This window comes from Ogataea philodendri (genome assembly GCF_020536065.1).
Source record: "Ogataea philodendri strain CBS6075 chromosome Unknown scaffold16, whole genome shotgun sequence".
In the NCBI taxonomy this organism is placed as follows: Eukaryota; Fungi; Ascomycota; class Pichiomycetes; order Pichiales; family Pichiaceae; genus Ogataea; species Ogataea philodendri.
In genome coordinates this window covers 165,866-184,734 of record NW_025763930.1, presented here as the reverse complement: position 1 = coordinate 184,734, position 18,869 = coordinate 165,866, and the positions used below count along the sequence as shown (strand labels likewise).

The 18,869-nt window shown below is 51.4% G+C and overlaps 14 protein-coding genes and 1 pseudogene across 15 annotated transcripts; 9 read left to right on the top strand and 6 right to left on the bottom strand.

The window, feature by feature from the left end:
* Window positions 1-215: 215 nt before the first annotated feature.
* Window positions 216-2,528, top strand: OGAPHI_003345 (uncharacterized protein; the record flags this gene model as incomplete). The annotated part of the gene is made up of 1 exon (XM_046204311.1): window positions 216-2,528. One exon carries the CDS (start codon window positions 216-218, stop codon window positions 2,526-2,528), a length of 2,313 nt encoding a protein of 770 aa, XP_046061851.1.
* OGAPHI_003341 (uncharacterized protein) lies at window positions 2,058-8,513 on the bottom strand (the record flags this gene model as incomplete). Its single annotated transcript, XM_046204307.1, has 3 exons — window positions 2,058-2,444; window positions 2,555-6,007; window positions 6,078-8,513. The coding sequence occupies 3 exons, from the start codon at window positions 8,511-8,513 to the stop codon at window positions 2,058-2,060; spliced, it is 6,276 nt and encodes a 2,091-aa protein (XP_046061847.1).
* On the top strand, window positions 2,670-2,951 carry OGAPHI_003344 (uncharacterized protein; the record flags this gene model as incomplete). The annotated part of the gene is made up of 1 exon (XM_046204310.1): window positions 2,670-2,951. One exon carries the CDS (start codon window positions 2,670-2,672, stop codon window positions 2,949-2,951), a length of 282 nt encoding a protein of 93 aa, XP_046061850.1.
* OGAPHI_003343 (uncharacterized protein) lies at window positions 3,495-4,444 on the top strand (the record flags this gene model as incomplete). The annotated part of the gene is made up of 2 exons (XM_046204309.1): window positions 3,495-3,784; window positions 3,925-4,444. The coding sequence occupies 2 exons, from the start codon at window positions 3,495-3,497 to the stop codon at window positions 4,442-4,444; spliced, it is 810 nt and encodes a 269-aa protein (XP_046061849.1).
* Window positions 4,881-5,797, top strand: OGAPHI_003342 (uncharacterized protein; the record flags this gene model as incomplete). Its single annotated transcript, XM_046204308.1, has 2 exons — window positions 4,881-5,059; window positions 5,173-5,797. The coding sequence occupies 2 exons, from the start codon at window positions 4,881-4,883 to the stop codon at window positions 5,795-5,797; spliced, it is 804 nt and encodes a 267-aa protein (XP_046061848.1).
* A 318-nt stretch (window positions 8,514-8,831) lies between the features above and the next one.
* On the bottom strand, window positions 8,832-9,606 carry OGAPHI_003340 (uncharacterized protein; the record flags this gene model as incomplete). Its single annotated transcript, XM_046204306.1, has 2 exons — window positions 8,832-9,075; window positions 9,347-9,606. 2 exons carry the CDS (start codon window positions 9,604-9,606, stop codon window positions 8,832-8,834), a joined length of 504 nt encoding a protein of 167 aa, XP_046061846.1.
* On the top strand, window positions 9,218-11,095 carry OGAPHI_003339 (uncharacterized protein; the record flags this gene model as incomplete). The annotated part of the gene is made up of 1 exon (XM_046204305.1): window positions 9,218-11,095. The coding sequence occupies one exon, from the start codon at window positions 9,218-9,220 to the stop codon at window positions 11,093-11,095; it is 1,878 nt and encodes a 625-aa protein (XP_046061845.1).
* A 614-nt stretch (window positions 11,096-11,709) lies between these two features.
* OGAPHI_003338 (uncharacterized protein) lies at window positions 11,710-12,320 on the top strand (the record flags this gene model as incomplete). Its single annotated transcript, XM_046204304.1, has 1 exon — window positions 11,710-12,320. A coding segment is annotated over one exon (611 nt), but the record flags the coding sequence as incomplete, so codon positions are not given.
* A 229-nt stretch (window positions 12,321-12,549) lies between these two features.
* On the top strand, window positions 12,550-12,873 carry OGAPHI_003337 (uncharacterized protein; the record flags this gene model as incomplete). The annotated part of the gene is made up of 1 exon (XM_046204303.1): window positions 12,550-12,873. The coding sequence occupies one exon, from the start codon at window positions 12,550-12,552 to the stop codon at window positions 12,871-12,873; it is 324 nt and encodes a 107-aa protein (XP_046061843.1).
* Window positions 12,874-14,044: 1,171 nt separating this feature from the next.
* Window positions 14,045-15,073, top strand: OGAPHI_003335 (uncharacterized protein; the record flags this gene model as incomplete). Its single annotated transcript, XM_046204301.1, has 1 exon — window positions 14,045-15,073. The coding sequence occupies one exon, from the start codon at window positions 14,045-14,047 to the stop codon at window positions 15,071-15,073; it is 1,029 nt and encodes a 342-aa protein (XP_046061841.1).
* On the bottom strand, window positions 14,590-14,934 carry OGAPHI_003336 (uncharacterized protein; the record flags this gene model as incomplete). The annotated part of the gene is made up of 1 exon (XM_046204302.1): window positions 14,590-14,934. The coding sequence occupies one exon, from the start codon at window positions 14,932-14,934 to the stop codon at window positions 14,590-14,592; it is 345 nt and encodes a 114-aa protein (XP_046061842.1).
* Window positions 15,074-15,369: 296 nt separating the features above from the next.
* Window positions 15,370-18,762, top strand: OGAPHI_003331 (uncharacterized protein; the record flags this gene model as incomplete). Its single annotated transcript, XM_046204298.1, has 1 exon — window positions 15,370-18,762. One exon carries the CDS (start codon window positions 15,370-15,372, stop codon window positions 18,760-18,762), a length of 3,393 nt encoding a protein of 1,130 aa, XP_046061838.1.
* Window positions 16,386-17,165, bottom strand: OGAPHI_003334 (annotated as a pseudogene). Its single transcript has 2 exons — window positions 16,951-17,165; window positions 16,386-16,545 (listed from the first exon to the last, which is right to left on the bottom strand). Coding segments are annotated over exons 1-2 (375 nt in total).
* Window positions 17,259-17,651, bottom strand: OGAPHI_003333 (uncharacterized protein; the record flags this gene model as incomplete). The annotated part of the gene is made up of 2 exons (XM_046204300.1): window positions 17,259-17,535; window positions 17,620-17,651. The coding sequence occupies 2 exons, from the start codon at window positions 17,649-17,651 to the stop codon at window positions 17,259-17,261; spliced, it is 309 nt and encodes a 102-aa protein (XP_046061840.1).
* Window positions 18,483-18,731, bottom strand: OGAPHI_003332 (uncharacterized protein; the record flags this gene model as incomplete). The annotated part of the gene is made up of 1 exon (XM_046204299.1): window positions 18,483-18,731. One exon carries the CDS (start codon window positions 18,729-18,731, stop codon window positions 18,483-18,485), a length of 249 nt encoding a protein of 82 aa, XP_046061839.1.
* Window positions 18,763-18,869: the final 107 nt, after the last annotated feature.

The window sequence follows — 18,869 nt, the reverse complement described above, 5'->3', positions numbered from 1 at the left end:
TGCTTGCACTTGTCTGGATCGTCCAGTTATGTGCGTACTTGCTCTTCTGCAGAGGGTTTTTCCCCACCAAGGTGCTGCTCTCGAGCGACGACCTGAAAAGCTTCAGATCTCCGGCTCCTCAGACCTACCTCGAGCCTCCCCGGCAATTTGACCGCGCGGTTATCATGGTTATCGACGCGCTGCGTGCAGACTTCCTGTTTTCGAACGAGTCGCACATGCCGTTCGTGCACGAGCTGCTCAACACGGGCAGCGCAATTGGCTACACCGCGTACTCGAACCCTCCCACGGTGACTTTGCCGCGTCTCAAGGGCATAACCACCGGGTCGACGCCCAATTTCATCGACGCCGTGCTCAATATCGCCGAGGAGGACACGTCCTCGACGCTCGGCGACCAGGACTCGTGGATCCGCCAGATGCACACGGCCGGCTGGAAAATCAACATGTTTGGCGACGACACATGGCTCAAGCTGTTTCCGTCATATTTCGCAAAGACCGACGGCACGGCGAGTTTCTACGTCAGCGACTTCACCATTGTGGACAACAACGTGACGCGGCACCTGGACTTTGAGCTGAGCTCCGCGGGGCAGGCCGCCTGGGACTGTCTGATCCTACACTACCTGGGGCTCGACCACATTGGACACAAGGGGGGCCCATTGAGTGCCAACATGCCTGGGAAGCAGCGGGAGATGGACGCCATTATTCGCCGTGTGTATGAACAAACCGTGCGCGAAAACGACAACACACTGTTCGTCGTGATGGGGGACCACGGGATGAACGAGGTGGGAAACCATGGCGGGTCGTCTGTTGGCGAAGTCTCTGCCGGGATGCTGCTGGTGTCGTCCAAGTTCCAGAAACTGCCCCGTACCGACGTGCGGGCGCCGATCCCGTGGAACGGCGAGTTTGACTACTACAGCCGTGTCGACCAGATCGACCTGGTGCCGACATTGTGCACGCTGCTGGGGCTCGAGATCCCGGTGAATAACCTCGGCACTTTTATGCACGAGCTGCTGCCCCTGTACTCGGCCCAGCAGCAGTTGGACGTGCTGGTAAAGAACGCGTTGCAACTCAAGGTGCTGCGCGACAAGTCGCAGAACCGTGTGCGGCCGCTGGAGACGGACGTTGACGTGCGGTCGTTGCACGAGCTGCAGTCGCTGCTGGCTGCTACCAAGGATGAGTTGTCGCGCACGTCGTCCGATTACAACTACAACGACATTGCGTGCGGGATACTCGGGTACGCTGCCACAGCGGCGGTGGTGCTGGCGCTGTTTGTGCGGCTGTATTGGAGCCAGCTGGCCGTTGCCACGGGCGACCTGGTGTTTTTCGTGGCGTACGCGGCGAATTTCTTTGGGTCGTCGATGATTGAGGAAGAGCACCATTTGTGGTGGTTCTTCACAACGGTTTTTCTTGCCGCCGTGGTGGTGCGGCCCGGCCGTCGCGCACAGGCGTCGTTCGTGTTGCTGGCAGCCCTGCGGCTGCTCAAGGCGTGGAACAACAGCGGCCAAAAAAACAATCTCAAAAGCAACCTCAAGATCGCCACATATATCGCCGCGTTACCCCCACAAATCGGGCCTGTCGTGGTGGCAGTGCTGCTGGTTGCCACGCTGGGCACGTTTTGTTTCTACGCCGCCAACGGGGCCCCGATAAGAGTCAACGGCGACGGCACGATTCTTCGGTTCGTCACGTTTGTGCCGTTCTCCGTGCAGGCGTCGGTCGTGTTCACGGCCAAGTTTCTGTCGTACTTGTCGGTGACTTTTGATCTCGCCACAGACACTGCCAGCGTTCCGGGCTGGTGTCTCGCGTACACACAATGGATCGAGTCGCAGCTGCACTCCACGGATATCAACACCTTGAACCAGCAGTTATTTGCGCTCTTCTACAAAGTATGGTTAGGGACGACGGTGGGGCACCTGTTGAAGCCAGCGCTGTTCCGGCAGCTGCGTCTCGCAGACCCGCCGCTCAACTACACGCGGGCGGTTTTCGTCAGCGTCGCGTTCCTACTCATGGCACAGACAAACTACGCCAACGTGCCGCTCTTTCTGGTGCTTCTATTGATTCTATTAACGTTCGGCCGGCTCGAGGCCAGAACCAGCACCAACACCGTGGCGGTGTTCACGATTCTGATGCAGAACCTCAGCTTCTTCCAGTTCGGGTTCACCAACTCGCTGTCGTCTGTTGATCTGACCAACTCTTTCAACGGCCTGACAAGCTACAACATGCTGCTTTCCGGCCTGCTCACGTTTGTGTGCAACTGGGCCGGGCCCATCTTCTGGTCCGCGGCGTTCTTGGTGCTGACGCTGCGCTCCGACGGCAACAACTGGAACAGACTGTACCAGAAACTCGTGCTCACCGCCACGTTCTACTCCGTCAGCGGGCTCACCCTGATTCTCAGCTGCTACAGCCTGCGATTCCACCTGTTCATCTGGACCGTGTTCAGCCCCAAGATCCTATACCTGCTGGCGTGGATCGGGTGCGGGCTGCTTGTCGACTTTGGTCTCTCCTGTGTAATCACCGCCCTGTACATAGACTGAACTCACTCTTCGTCGTCCGTGTCGACCGGCTTTGGCGTGCCCTTAGGCGAGCTGAGCCACTCGATGTGCCGCAGTCTTCTGCGCTCCTCCTGGGCCTTCTTCTCGTTTCTGGTCATCTTCTTCTTTCTGATCCGCACCTTGATGTTGGCCGGCGAGTCGTCGTCGTCCTTCTTCTTCAACGGAGCCGGCTTGTTCACCATCTCGGCAGCAGCCTTGGACTGTGCCGACTCTCCGCCCTTATCCTCGAACTTGCTCTGGTCGATCTCCGTCACGCCTTTCTTCACCATCTCTCCGTTCTCGACAATCCACTGCTCAGGACACAGCGCCCCCACAAACTCGGAGTTGTGCGAAATCATCACCACTCCTCCAGTCCACTCTCTAATGGCCACAGCAAGACCACCCAGAGAGTCTCTGTCCAGATAATTCGTTGGCTCGTCCAAAACAAGCAAGTGCGGGTTGTTCCACATGGCTCCCGCAATCACAACCTTCACCAGTTGACCTCCAGAAAGCGAGCCCATCGGCGTGTGGTCGGCAATTTCGCCGTCCAGCCCAACGTCCTCGAAATGCTTTCTGATAACAGACGGAATCAACTCTCTGTATCCCAGACCTTCTCTGGAAGCCTCGTGGTCGTCAAACTTCTGAACAAGCGGCTCAAACCCTTCCTCGATCAGCTTGTCTCTTGGAACCCACGAGTTGTACTTTGGTAGCCACCATTTCCACTTCACCTCGTATTGGAACGACTTCTTCAACTTTTGTCTTCCAACAATCGCCTCCACCTGTCTCATTCCTCTGCCGTCGCCAATATCAATCTCTTTCTCCAACATCTGTTTCTCCGAGTCGCTCGAAATCTTCCGCGACTCCTTCAACAAAACCTCTCTGTCGTCTCCAAACTTGTATCTCCATTGCAAGTACTGGTTGGCGGTCAACTCCTTGTGCTCGTTGACGTGCTGCAGAGCGTGCTGAGCAATGTATCCAATACGCAAGTTAGGGTGTTTCTCCACGGTTCCCTCGTTCGGAACAAGCTCTCCGGTAAGCAGTTTGATCAAGGTGGACTTTCCTGCTCCGTTGGGACCCAGAACAGCCACTCTTGACGAAAGAGACAGCGAGCACGAAACGTTCTTCAACGAAGGTTTCTCGGCAGTAGGGTACTTGAACGTCACATTGGACATTCTTGCAACCGCACGCGTGTTCGACTTGACTCCGGTCAAAATTCCCGGTGGAGGGAACGCCATCTTCACGTTCGAGTCGGTCAAAGTGTAGTAGGACTTTCCTTCTGGCTTCACCTTGACAAACTCAGAAAGGTTTCCCTTGTAGTAAACCAGTTTCTTGTTCTCGTAGTGGATGATATCGGTACAGACAATGTCCAGGAATCCCGAGTCGTGCGAAACAATCAGAGAGGTGATGTCGGTGTGTTGGACCAGGTAATCTTCCAGCCATTTCACGTTGGCCACGTCCAGATGGTTAGTAGGCTCGTCCAACAACAGAACGTCGGCTTTCATCAACATGGCTCTGGCCAGCTCCAACTTCATCTTCCATCCTCCAGACAACGAGCCCACTTGCTGTGCTCTTCTCTCCTCGTTGAATCCAACCTCTTCCAAAGCGTTGGCGATTTCCTGTCGAGAGGCGTCCTTCAACTCTGGGTCGGAAGCAATGAAGTCCACAAGGTCCATCTCGGCCTCTTCGCCTTGCAACTTGTGCTCAACAAAACATGTTCTCACCTCAGACTTGTCTGGGAACCCTTCCAACTGGCCGTTGGCAATGGCTCTCATCAAAGTACTCTTACCAACACCGTTTCTTCCACAGAGACCGTATCTGTGGCCCTTGACGAGTCTCAGGTTGGTCTTGTTCAGCAACAGTCTGGTACCGTAGGCAAGAGAGAAGTCTGCATTCACAATCACCACGCCGTCCTCGGCTGAGTCGTCAAACACGTTCGGAGTGAACAGCTCCCGCAATTTGTGGATCGTAGTCTCAATAAACTCTGTTTTGGCAGACTCGTCCAGGAAATGGCCCAGACTCATCGACAAATAGTCGTTCAGTCTAGTCCAGTCGTTGACGTTGGAGTCGGTGAACAAGATGGCCACCAGGTAGTTGTAAACGAGATCGTCGTTGATCTTGGTCTTGATCTCGGTCAAATACTCCTCGCTCTTGGCCAACGAAAGCTTACCGTGGAACTTTCCGTCAGACTGCTCAGCCTGGGCGTCCTCAATCACCTTCAGGGCCTTGGAAGCAAGCTCTCTCACTTCTGGAAGAGAAGCGGTGTCAACCACTTTCTTGACACCGGGCAAAAGAATAGGAATGTAATGTTCGATCTCGAATTTGTTGTTCACCAGTCTGGTCAAGTTCTCGGTCACCATGACGGTTTGTCTGAGCTGTTCTTGGGACGAGGACGAGAGCTTGAACGATTTGTCCAAGATTGGCACCAGCAGGGCCAGTGCGGGCTCTGTGACCTCGGCAACAAACGTCACCGAGGAAAGCGACTTGATACAGTTCGGAACCTTTTGCGGGTTGGCCAGCGTTTCTGTGATCAAATCGTAACGCGGTTGCAAGTCGAGATTGTCCAGGACCTTGACGAACGTGCTCAAGGAGGCGAAACCGACCTTGGCGAGCTCTGGCTTGAAGTCGGTAGCCATATCAGTTAAAACAGGAATGGTGTCGACGAATCTGGACTCCAGCAAGTCTGCTGGGGCCTCTTGCACGATCTTGTCGACGAGCTTCAAGGCTCCCACCTTAGATTGCCATTTGGCGCTGGACTTGAGGTATTTCAGCAGCATCGTGAGCAAAACAGAAGAGTATGCCTCAACAGGAAGCATGCCAAAAAGCGAGTCGATAGACGTTTGAGCGGACCGTTTGACGGTGTTTTCCTTATCGGCCAAGAGGTCAAAAGCGGCTCCAAACAGGTCAACAAAGTAGGCCTCGAACGGAGTCTTTCCTGCGAACTTTCTGGCCAGAGTCTGCAACAGAATCATGCTGGACTCTCTAATCAATGCTGGGTTCTTTTGTTTCGACAAGGTCAGCAGAACCTGCTGGATGTCCCACTCGGAAATGGAGCTGGCACCCGCGTCGGCAACCATGTCGGCAATCTTGTCGCAGTCGTCTCTGATCTCAGACAGCTTGGATGCTGTTTGCAGGTTATTAAGGATGTCAGAGATGGGGGTGATTTGCAGTTTTTGGAGCGCGGAATTGAGCGACGACAGCGACGTCGTGGACTCCATGGCTCTGGCCTTTGGGGTGTTGAAGCCCGAAGACACCTGCGACACGTCAGAGTCTGAGACGGTGGCGGAAACCGGCTGCTGCGCTTTCAAGTACTCGTCGAGCGAGAGTTTCTGCTTGCCACCGGCCTTCTTGGGCCCGCGGATCGGAAGCGCCGAGCTCAAAGAGCCGTCGGCGGCGCCGGGAGTAAACGAACTGGCGCTTGGGTTGAATTTCGGAGGCATTTTCGTCAAGAGATCCAACACTAAATGTTCCTTCTTTTTTTTCAGCTGATAAAAAATTTTATTTACACCTCCCTCCACGGGGTGCACTATGTACACGAGGCTATTATAGCTGTACGATATCGGAGATCCAGACCTCGGGCAGACCGTACTGGTTCTGGGTTTCTGTGAGCATGGTGTTAAACCGTGTTTTGGCCTGTTCTTTCTGGTGTTCTGACTTCAATTGACCCGTCTTGTCCTTCAGCCAGTACGGGTTCGGTTTGTAGTCGAACACAGCCAAGAATTGCACCACATGCGCAGCAGCGTCTCTCCAACTGAGACTTGGTTGGATGTTGACGGTCTTTTTGATCGTTTCCAGCGCGAGCGTCTGTTCCAGATGCGCAATGCGGTCTGCTGACTGGGTTTTCTCGTGCGCGTTTAGCTTGCTCTTCATTTTTCTGAGCGATCGCTCCAAGCAGTCTCCAACAAGCAGCAGGGTGGTTTTTTCCAGGTCTCTGTTGCAAACCAGGCCGTAATGCTCGAGCACACAGATCACCGACACGTAGTCGCCGTACTTGAAGAACGTCAACACCATCTCGTTCAACAGCTGCTCGGAAACCTGCATTTCTGGCTGGGAGCAGAACTCGCGGAACAGCTGCCGCAGCTCTGCGAGTCGCTTCTTGTACGCGTCCACGTCGGGCGTGGACTGGATCTGCATGCTACGGTACGCGCCAAAAGCAAGTCTGCAGAACTCCTCGGTCAATCTAAACCTCTCAGAGTGCACAAAGTACTGCACCAGCTGAACCGCACGGTCCGGCCGTCCAGCTTTGCAGTACACCTGTATCAGCTGGTTTGCCATGATGGTCAGCATGTGCACGCCCTGGAACTCCATCTGCTCGACGATCGCATCGATCCGCGCCAGGTCCGGCTTCTTCTGCCGGCCAAACAGCTGTACCAGAAGCAGATACACGTGAGAAGACGCTGGCGGGAAGATCTGGGTGCCGCTTGGCTTTCCCACCGACGCGTTCATCTCGTTCAACATCTCGTTCACCAGCAGGTACGAGTCCTTCGTCTTGACCCGCAACAGCAGCCGGAACACGTCGCGGGCCTCGCGCGAGCTCAGAGGCTGGCCAACGTTGATGGTGTCGATGATGGAGAACGCAAGAACCCGGTCCTTCTGAGACAACAGCCGCGCGCGATCGAGACTCCGCAACGACACAGCAATGTCCACGAGCGTCTGGGCCTGGGCGATCGACTTGGTGTGGAATGGCAGCCCAATGGACAGCTCCTGCACCATGAACTTCTTCATGGAAGCAGGATACCGCGGGTTGGCCTGCAACGCGTGGCGGAGCAGCTCGCGGTGCGCAAACCCCACGTTTTGGCGCACGTCACTCATGAAATGCAACAGAAACCGCTTGTCGCGCCGCGTGGCTGTCTCCAGGATCCGCATTGCCTCGTCGTAACGGCCGTGCTGCAGAAACAGCTGCGTGGTGCGGGTCACGTGACCGTACGTCACGGGCTCCTTGCGGTTGTGGTAGGCGTACACCTGTTGCTGGTCGTCGAGCAGGGCAACGTCCTGTTCGGGCAGCTTGTCGATGAGACCCTCCGAGTTCATAACCGCCTGTATCTGGGTCCAGCAGTCGAACGCCTCCGCAAACTGGTCTTTGGAAACATACCATTCAACAAGCTCCACACACAGGTCTGGAGAAATGTAGTTGAAGCTATCCTTCAATTGCGACACCAGAGCCTCCATCTTTCTTGTTTTCCTGCCCTTCAAGTACACGCGGACTCCTAGCTCGGTCCAGAACCGCTGGCCTTTCACGTCCGGTTTATTTTTGCGCGAAGCAAACAGACTCTCTGCGGTATGGAATTGGCGGTGTTCCAATAGCGCCTCGATATAAAACATCTCGTTGATCGGGTCGGCACGGGCGTCTGTGGCCTTGTACAACAGCGAGCCTGCCAAATAAATGCACTCGCTGCGTTTTGTCACGTCGTTGATCTGAGTGGCTATGTCAAACAGTTGTACCAGACTTTCCAATGGAATATACTTTCGGAGCTCGTCGTTCCCCTTGGAGTTGATCAGCCGCAGAAACTGCGCCAGCTTGTCGATCCCGGGACTGCGCAAGTCGTCCGCTAGTTTCTCCATTTGCCCAAACGTGGCGGCCATGTTTTCGGGCGTCGGTTCACTCGAAAGCATACTGTCCACGGTGGTGTCAATGTCTCTGTCTCTCTGCGCCTGGTCCTTATCCTGGTTCGCCAAGTACTCCTCGCAGTCGCGGATCATCCAGTCCACGAAATCCTGCATCTCCTCCACCGTGTACTCCTCTGCCTTTTCCGGACTCTGGAGCGTCTCCTTGAAGACACTCTCGTCACGCCGGGCCTGCTGAATCACCTGCTGTGCAAAATCCTGGTCGAACTCGAACCCGTCCTGCTCAAACCGCTGCTTCAGCTCGCGCTCGATCTGCGCCGGCGGCTTGCTCAACGGCGCCAGCTGGAAATCTGCGCCAGAATTGGTCTTGCTGAACTTGGATCTGGACGTCCGACGGGCAGAGTTGGATCGCTCCACCGCCTCCATGGTATCTTTCTTTGCAGGCACTTTAGCCACATGTTTTGGCCGTGTTCGAATCGGCCGTTTCTGGTCCAAAAAGACCACCCGAGCACCGAATTCCCGGCCCCTGGCGAGTCTCCGAAGCACAAGCATGAAAAATAATTCAAATTAAATATTTTTCCAAAAAGACCCGACGATCGACCCGCTGTCTAGATTCCAGATGTCCGGCTAAAACTTGCATGTGCGATTATTATGGAAATGCAAGGATGCTCCATATCATGTCCGAAAAGGGTATCCGCGTAGTTTGGGACTTGTGCGAAAAAAACAAAAAAAAAACACCCGAGTTTAAATTTCCGCGTAATTTTCCTGGTGAAACTCGAGTGCAATTGCAGAAGGTACGGGACAGGTGGCCACAGAATGCGCAATATATTGCTGGACAAACCCAACGGTTAGGTATTGTTCATCAGAGTTGGTCGCCAACACTGTAACCCACACGAAGGATTGCTCTTTCGATGGTTGCTGTGATGACGGAAACCGATCTGCCGGATTGGTTTCTGTGTGGCCCGCTGTGGCAAACAGAACCTGGACCCTGGTCGAGCCGCACAGGTAAAAAAAAGTTAGAAATAACGCAAAAAATTGCTCCAGAAATCAATCCACTGCACAGATTATCACGCGCTGGATGTATATAAGGTTTGCAGTTCCCTAATGTGAGTTTTAAAAACTAAACAAACATGTCGCATTCTATAGCATCTTTGAATTCGTCGTCGTCGCCAGACCACTCCAACTATGGGTCGCCACGTCTAGTTCCTGCGCAGGCAGACAACGCAGACCTCGAATTGGGTAGCACGCCACAGGCGTACGACCCGGAGGATGCCCGCTCGCAAATCTCGGGCGAGCTTAATTCCACGCTTTCCAGATCAGAGTCCTTAAGAATGGTCAAGACAGAGACAGCAAAGTCTCTTCGAGATAGAGGACTTTCCAGAGAGGTGTCAGCTGTTGACGTGAACAGACCACAAAATGTGGAAAACCCGGTGTTCCCTGAAGAATACACTCTCGAGACCCAGACCGGTTTGGTCCCTGTTGCTACTTTGCAGGATATGGGAAGAGCCAGATCGAACATTCATGCGCCCAAGCCTCAAGGCGACTCGCAAAGCTCCTCGGAGACCGACGAAAAGGAGGCCGCTGCAGCTGCTCCAGACTTGGATCCGGAAATTGAGTTTGTCACATTCACGATCAACGACCCAGACAACCCAATGAACTGGAACGCCACTCTCAGATGGATCTATACCATTGTTTTATCCTTGATGGTGGTTTGTGTTGCCTTTGGATCGTCTGTTGTGACTGGTTCCTTGGGCTTGATCAGCGACAAGTACCACGTTAGCGAGGAAGTGTCGATCCTGACATGTTCGTTGATGGTGTTAGGATTTTCTGTCGGACCCCTGATCTGGTCGCCTTTATCGGAACAGATTGGTAGAAGACCGGTTTACTTCATTTCGTTCTTGCTCTACTTCATCTTCAACATTCCGTGTGCTGTGGGAAAGAACATCGGTACGATTCTGGTGTGTCGTTTCCTGTGCGGTGTGTTTGCTGCGTCCGGATTGGCAAATGTGGGAGGTTCGATTTCCGATCTTTTCCCAACCAGTACAAGAGGTAAGGCCATTGCCTACTTCGCTGCTGCCCCATACGGTGGTCCGGTGATCGGTCCTCTTGTGGCTGGTTTTATCACCAGATACTCGGGCAGAATCGAGCTTGTTTTCTGGGTCAATTTTGCCTTTTCCGGTCTCATGTGGATCGCTGCAAGCTTGATTCCAGAGACTTATGCACCAGTGATTTTGAAACGCAAGGCCAAGAAGTTGAGAAAAGAAACCGGAAACCCAAAGATCATGACTGAACAGGAAGCTGTTGGACTGTCTTTGAAAGAGCTGATCCAAACGTGTTTGTACAGACCGTTGATGTTTGCCTTGACCGAACCTGTTCTGGACTTGATGTGCTTCTACGTGTGTCTGATCTACTCGCTTTTGTATGCTTTCTTCTTTGCATACCCAGCCGTTTTCGGTGAACTTTACGGATACGGTGATGATCTTGTTGGAATGATGTTGATTCCTATTTTGATCGGTGCTTTCCTCGCGTTGCTCACAACCCCTATTCTGGAGAACTACTACGTCAAAACCACCAAAACCAGACAACCGACCCCAGAAGACCGTTTAATTGGAGCCATGCTGGGCTCTCCGTTCCCAGCCATCGCTCTGTGGATCTTGGGAGCAACCTCCTACAAACACATTATCTGGGTGGGTCCTGCATCTTCAGGACTGGCTTTCGGTTACGGTATGGTGCTGATCTACTACTCTTTGAACAACTACATCATTGACACTTACGCCAAATACGCCGCTTCTGCTTTGGCTACCAAGGTGTTTTTGAGATCCGCTGGAGGAGCAGCATTCCCGCTCTTCACCACGCAAATGTATCATAAATTGGGCTTGCAATGGGCTTCGTGGCTTCTTGCATTCATTTCCACTGCAATGATCCTTTTGCCATTCTCGTTCTACAAGTGGGGACCACAGCTCAGAAAGAAGCTGTGTAGAGAAAACTACAGTGCATGGGATGATTAATTAATAGAATAATATTAGATTCATGGGTGTGTGTTTATTGTAATCAGCGGCCGATTTCGTGTGGGGTGGTGTAGTTTGGCGTGGCTGCGACGGTTGTAGCGAAGATTATCTGCATTCTTTTGTTAGCTACGAGAAACCACCTGCCGTTCGTGGAGTTCGCGGTTTGGACTTCCCAAAAAAAGCCGTACCGCCGTAGTTTTCGGGAGAGGTGCGAGGTGTAGGTAACAAGATGGACAAAGTATGTGTTATAGGCGATATTACTGGTGCAGGAGGTTGTGTGTGGAGGTCTTACGCCACGGTTTGTGTTTGGCTGTTGTTGGACTGCTGGATAAAAAATTACAGTACATATCTACAAAATAAGCAGTTACCGTCATGGAACCCCCAGCGTCTGGCGAAACCACGCGGCATCCTGGCTGGCGATATCCGGCCGTGTTGAGTGTGCCCAGTTTAGTTCCGGCGGCCGGGTCTGCAGTTTGGTGAGCTCGAGCTTTTCGTAATTTGCACCCGCGTAGCAGGGGTTTGTTTTCGTATTGCCCAAACAGGAAAAAAAAAGTATTTTGGCGGTGTGTCTAAAAGGTTTCAACAAAAGAACAAAAGTATTCTTCTTGGAGGCAATGAAGGTACTCGAGATAGACGCCAAATGGCAGGCCGAGCTGGCGGAAATCACCCGGGCCGTGTCGAAAAGCCGCAAGGTTGTTGTTCTGACCGGTGCGGGGATCAGTTGTAACGCTGGGATCCCCGATTTCCGCAGCAGCGATGGGTTGTACAACCTGGCCAAGCGCACAGACAAGCAAAACACCATCGTCAAGGGAAAAGATCTGTTTGACATCTCGCTGTTCAGAGACGACGAGTCGATCACGCTGTTTTGTCGGTTTATGCAGCAACTCTATGCCAGGACGTGCGAGGCACGTCCGACAAAGACCCATTGGTTCATCCAAAGGTTGAAACAGCACAACAAGCTGCTCCGGTGCTATACACAGAACATTGACGGTTTGGAAAGACACTGCGAGCTGAACACGGGGGTGGATACCAACTGGAAGAATCTGGACGTTGTTCAGTTGCATGGAGATCTAAACAGACTGAGCTGCACAATGTGTTACCAGACGTTTGCATGGGACGAGGAGAACAGTGCTCTTTTACAAGACGGGGAGCTGCCCGAGTGTCCAACGTGTTTGGTGAAATTTAGAGAAAGAGAGGAGCAAGGAAAACGTGCCACCAGGACCTCTGTGGGGGCCCTGCGGCCGGATATCGTGCTGTACGGAGAACACCACCCGCATGCGGAGGCGCTTGCGAAGGGACTGATGAGCGACATGGCGAGAAACCCCAATTTGCTTATAATTTTCGGCACGTCGCTCAAGGTTGATGGAGTGCGCAAGCTTGTGCGGCAGCTGAGTCGCCGGATCCACGAGCGCGCCGACGGCAAAGTTGTGTTTGTGAACAATTGCGATGTCTCGATGAGCGCGTGGGATAAAGTGATTGACTACCATATCAAGGCCGACTGCGACCAATGGTGCCACTATGTCGAACGGCATCTTCCGAAACTGTTTGAGACGCCAGAGGAAACGTCTGTGTACTTCACGCCGCCGTCCACGCCGACAAAGAAGCGTATTGTTGATGTGAAGAACGTGCTGCCTCGGAAGCAGCAGCCAACAAAGGTGCTACAGGAGATTACCAACAGGAAGGAGACCTCTAATTCGTACGTCAAGGACGAGCCTGCTGACGAGATTCCTAGTCCCGAGTTCAGTCCTGTGAAACGGCGACGGACCGGAGTGTTGTGAATGATTAAGAATATCCCCCCATATATCTAGAAACGCATAATGAAAAAGTTTAATTAGCATTTAAATTTTTCATCTTTAATGTCTGATAAGGCGGTTTATCAGTACAACCTGATACACGCGGCCAAGGACGAGCGGCTGCGGCGGGTGTTGCGGCGACGATTTCTTGCCACGAGCTCGCGACATGGGCTGGTGTTGCCTGAGGCTGTGGAGGACGGAGGGTGGTTGTTTTGTGAGCGGTGCGAGGAGGTTTTGATTTCCGGAGTGAATGTGGAAATTCGCGTGAAATACTTAGCAACCACTGGCGACAAAGCACCCAGACGCCGAGTTTTACAGTACAGATGTACAGGATGTAAACAATGTGTGGAGAGAGACGTGTTGGTGCAACAGAAGGAGATTACGAAAAGCGTGGAGAAAAGTTCTGGTAAAGAGCGCGCGAAGAAGCGGAAGAACAACAGTTTGGGCCAGCTGTTGAAAAAGAAACAAGTCACGACGAAGAGCTTGGACCTGATGGACTTTATGAAAATGTAAGATAACGATGGATCAAAGGATGTGCTGCAAGTAAATGGTAACCACGGAACGTCCCAGCAAAAATAATAATTACAGGGATGAAGGGCTGTAACATAGTAGCTGCCGAAATGCGCCTTTTTCGTGAAGATCGTCTTCGGCACGGTAAATTGTCAGCACTGAATTAATTTGGCCGAGGATGTTTTTCGGTTGGAAATGCAATTATTTTAATCGTGGCAAGCGTGATTCGATATTGTGAGCCCAGCCTGAATCATGAGCACACCGGGGGTGCATCGGGTAAAAAAGGTGGGTCTGCGATGGAGACAAGGAAGCCCGCTCGGAAACGGATGCGATCGGGTCACGAGTGCATTTTAAAAGCTTCTGTCGTGTTCTTTCGAACATCTTGCATTTGACAATACGAAAAACAATAGCAAGAACAACCTATAGGGGGTGAAAAATTCTAAATCAGGTAACCGTGCTCCGGCAACAATGTCTGTGCGGGACAACCAAAGGTAGGGGTTTCTTGTTATTTGTTGCCCTTTCTTGCCTGCATCCGTTCCCGTCCAGCCTTTTATATACTCTCCGATTTCTTTTCGAAACCCGTTTGTTGAAATTGTCAAGTGTTCAATGGGTTCCATGAATCATGACCAATCAAAGTATGTCTCTAATGTCGCCGCCCGGCACTAACGATGTAGCTCTAATTGACACAAGCATCAGCACGCCGCTGTCGAGTGGTGGTCCGAGTCCTGGAGCGTCGCCAGACCCAGTGGAACAAGGTCCCATCAAGATCAAGACCTCGCGTAAATGGGTTTTGCCTCCACGGCCAAAGCCCGGCCGTAAGCCCTCGCAGGCCGTCAACACCGGCACGCAGCCTACTAAAGAGATTAAAGAACCAAAAAAGAAATCTAAGCCAACGCCAACACCTCAGGACTTGGAAGCCAGCATCGTCAACAACCCTTTGAAGCAACAAATCCTGAAAATCAACGAGGAAAACTACTATTTAAAGTTGGAGGTGATCAAGCTGGTTGCCGACCTGAAAAATTTGAAAAACGAAATTCGAGAAAACCACAACAAGCCAGAGTCCGAAAACAGAGCCTCTCCAGCATGTCCCCGTAAACGAAGCCACGATGACGATATCAACGAACTCATAGTATCTCTTATAGACTTGAACCACTCGCAACAGGTTCAGCAACAGTCTCCTGCGCCTCCGGCTCAGCAGGTTCCAGCAGCAACTGCAACCGCAACTAAGCCAATAGCCATCAAATCCGAGGATATGCAAAAGTTCATCAAGTTGGAAAAATTCGAAGATCCAGCCATGGACTTCTCGTCTCCAGCTTTGTCCGACGACGACCACCTCGAACACCATAGCGACCACCTTGTCGACCTTACCCCTACCCCAACTATCTCGCTCACCAAAACCAACGAAACGATGGACAGTCTGTCCGGCTCCACTTTGGTTTCCCAATCGCCAAAGGGCTTCAAGCTGGCAGAGCTTCCTTCCTCCCCCGGCAAGGATTCCGCCTTCTCTATTTTTAAATCAAACACCGCAGATTCCATGATTTCGCCCGCTCCGACAGATTTGGGCCCCCATCTGGATTCTAAAAACGATCTCCATTTCCACGACTACTACGAATTCGATAGTTTGCACGACGTGGAGCTCGAGTTCGAGAGCTTCATCAACGGAGAGCTTTCATGATCATTATTCCTGCGCTCTAGACGAGCCATTTCTGCATTTACGAATACACACGCTTTGGATGCGTGTGCGGACTCTTAACTTATATTTTTGATGGTATATAACGTACGCCTAGCCTACGCTAATAGACTTATGAACGGATTTTTCTCCAGCACTCTTCGCGTGCTCCGGAACGGCATTATAATGTACATGGTTTAAATTGGCCTCCACGTTTTGCTTACGTAACCTCTCAACATGTCTGGGTTGACAGTGCAAAATAAATATTCTTGTGCAGGTTAAACTAGGGTGTTTAGCATTATATGAAGTTTGGCAAGTATTTGGCCGCTCGCCAGTTGGAATTGCCCGAATATTCGGGTCATTGCATCAACTACAAGGCATTGAAGAAGCTGATCAATGCTCTGGTAGCCAATAACAACAACAATAACGATCAATCTTTACAGGACAAGAAGGGCTCGTTCTTTTTCCGGTTAGAAAGAGAGTTGGAGAAGGTGAACGACTTTTATTTGGAGAAAGAGGCCGAGTTGAAGTTTCGGCTTGATATCTTGGTTGAGAGAAAAAACAAGGCTCTTGCCGATGGCCGATTGGACAATGTTACCAAGAACTCCATTGCGTTTGTCACGTTGTATGATGGACTTAAGAAGTTTTCCAAAGATTTGGATCGTTTGGAGCAGTTTGTTGAGCTCAACGAGACCGGGTTCACCAAAGTGTTGAAGAAATGGGACAAGAGGTCCAAGTCCAGAACAAAAGAACTGTACTTATCTACTGCAGTCAATGTTCAGCCTGTTTTCCATAGAGACCAGATCATTGAGCTGAGTGATCTTGTTGCCAACAATTTGATGGAATTGGAGGCCAAAGTCGAAGGTGGCGGTTTTGTTCGGTACGAAACAAAAGATACGGTGAGGAACGACGATGCAGAGCTCGATAAGGGGGATAGAGAGTCGGACGAACTGTACACTGATTTCTACGAAATCATTGCCCAGAATGCCAACAGAGCGAAAGATGAGCAGGTCTCGAAACTCCACGAGTGGGTCAACCAGGTGTTATCCAAGCTGAGCCCCGATAACAAGAAGTTCACCATTTCCAAGGTGTTTTTGTTGCTTATACCGAACCTTCAAATTCCGGACGAGGCATTGAAGTATTTCTACGACAACTTCAAACAGTTCATCGACATTCATCTCGTGGACGACCTGAACGGCCGTACGTGTTTGCATGAGGCGGCTTCGTGCAAAACCGGCCGTGTTGCAACCGTGAAACTGTGTCTGGAAAACAACATCGACCCAACTTTGAAGGACGTCACTGGACGGACCTGTTTGCATTACATCACAGAAAACGGCAGAGACGACCTGCTTTTGCTTGTATTGGAGTACGCTCCCAAGATCAAGCCGTTGTCCAACTTGATCGACGTCATGGATAACGAGTCCATTTCTCCGTTACTGATGGCTATCATCAACAACCACGTTTCTTCCGTGGATATCCTGTTAAAACACGGTTCCAACGCGTTCCCGCAACAGGACGATCTCAAACCAAAATACCTGCCCCTCAATGTTGCCTGCAAGACAGGAAACTTGCAAGTGGTTCAATTGTTACTCAATCAGGTGAGCACTCCTGCTCAGGCCAAGGAAATGGGTCTATTGACGAAATCTTTCCAGAGCAACGCGGAAGGTTTGCTTCCACTGCATATTGTTGCGTCTTCTGGTCATGACGAGCTGCTTGCCCTGTTGTTGCAATACGGAGCAGACGTAAACCAACTGGATAAACTCAACAAATGGACACCGATTTTCTACAGTGCAATCAAAGGCTACGCTTCCACCACTCAAAAGCTTATAGAATACGGAGCAGACTTTGATGTTAAAGACGAAGACGGATTGAATCCTCTATACTATGCGATCTGGGAAGGAAATGTTGGAGCTATCAACGTTCTGATTGAATCTTTCAAATCGAAAAGCAGTGGCGTCGAGCCTGTCCAAGAATCTTCGGCAGAACTTGCTCCTCCAAAAGCCCCAAGTCTCAGTTTCACGAAAAATGTCATGTCACCAATGGTTCCGACTCCGTCAGAAGACCTCCCGTCTCTGGCTGAGCTAAGCAATGTCGACATGATTCCGGATCTGTCGCTTCCTCCGCCGATTATTCCATTGAGGAAGTACGGTCACAATTTCCTCGAAAAGAAGATTTTCCTCAAACTGTCCTTCTACACCAGCAGAAACTCCATCAAACTCAACCCTGACACGTTCCTGACCTCTATTCCTGGACGAATCACTATCAGTTGCGATAAGAACGATCTGATTCCGAGAAACCTGCTACTTCCTGTGCTGGACAACGAGAAGTCCATCACGTTCCAAACAGACACGTTTGACGACTTTGCTGTGGACTTTGAACTGTTCCCGACGTTTGGAACACGGCTGATTGCCAAGTCCACGTTGCCATCAACACTATTCCAGAGCCTGTATCCGGGAGTCGGATCAAAACTAAGTGGAGATCTGGAGATTCCGCTGTTTGACCTCAGACTTCGCAACATCGGGTCACTCAAGTTCAACTACGAGGTTGTTTACCCGTATTCGGGAATTCCGTTGGAGATTTCCATGTACGACACTTACTGGAAGTCATCGTCGTCTGCTGCTGCGGTCAAGTCGATCTCGTTTGTGACCGCCTCCTCGCTGAGCGGAGAGTACTACAGAGTCAAAGTTTGTTTCCTTGGCGACGGAACACCTTTGGTGTGTCCGAGCTGGGAGGTGAATTTCAACGGCGTGCAACTGCCGGTGTGCACGTTCGATTTTGCCCAGTTGCAAAAGATCCTTTACTCGCCGAACGAGTACGAATCGCTGTGTTTGCAACTGCGACAGGTGAACAGTCTTAAGAGCGATCTCAAGAGTTTGGAAGAAATCATGTCCAAGTTGTACATCCCGCTAGAATCGTTTTTGCAGAACGTCTGTGTGGACATCTCGTTGAACCTGGAGATTTTCTATCCGTCTGTGTTTGAGCTCAAATTCTTCGACATGAAGTGCTACTCTGTGTCTGCCCAGAAACTTGTTTCCAAATGTGAGGCCACGAATCTGAACCCGATCACCGACAATGTTCTGAACAACTACATCGACCTGATACTTAAGGACGTGTTCACACACGTGCGTGCACTGCGTACGGAGGGCGAACGACACCGGTCGCTGATCTTGTCGAGCGACAACGCCATGGTGTGCACGATTCTCAACTGGAAACAGCCCAACTACCCTGTTTTCTACAATATCAACGGTATCAAGTACAACTTTGCGACGCACCGGTTCGAGCCATGTTCGTCGAACGGGTTCTCGACCAGCGACATCCAGATCTGCGAGACCCGCACCACAGAGCTCAATATAGAGAACGTGGACTCCATCAACAAGGACTCGGCAGTGTACTTGAACGACCTGCAATACCAGGATCAGTTGACGCGCTCGATCAAGCTGGCAATCAATTTTGCAACCACCAACAACCTGCTGGGCCTGATCATCCCGAACGGGATACTCTCGATCTGTCCGGACCTGATCAAGTCTGTTCGCTCCAAAGGTCTGATTTTGGTTGCAAGCAAAGAAAGAGACACTACAGACGACCTCGAGTTCGAATTCATCAAGTCTGCCGATAAACTCTCCGATACCGAGATCGACGTGAATGGTTTGCGGTTCAACGACATTTTGAGTTTTAAAGACGCAATCGACATGTGACCGAATATTAAATATGTATTAATTTAAATCCGTGGAGCTACATAATAAAAAAAAAAACCAAGTCTGCGGCTGTGCACTAGAATAATCTTCAACTCCGATTCTTCTTC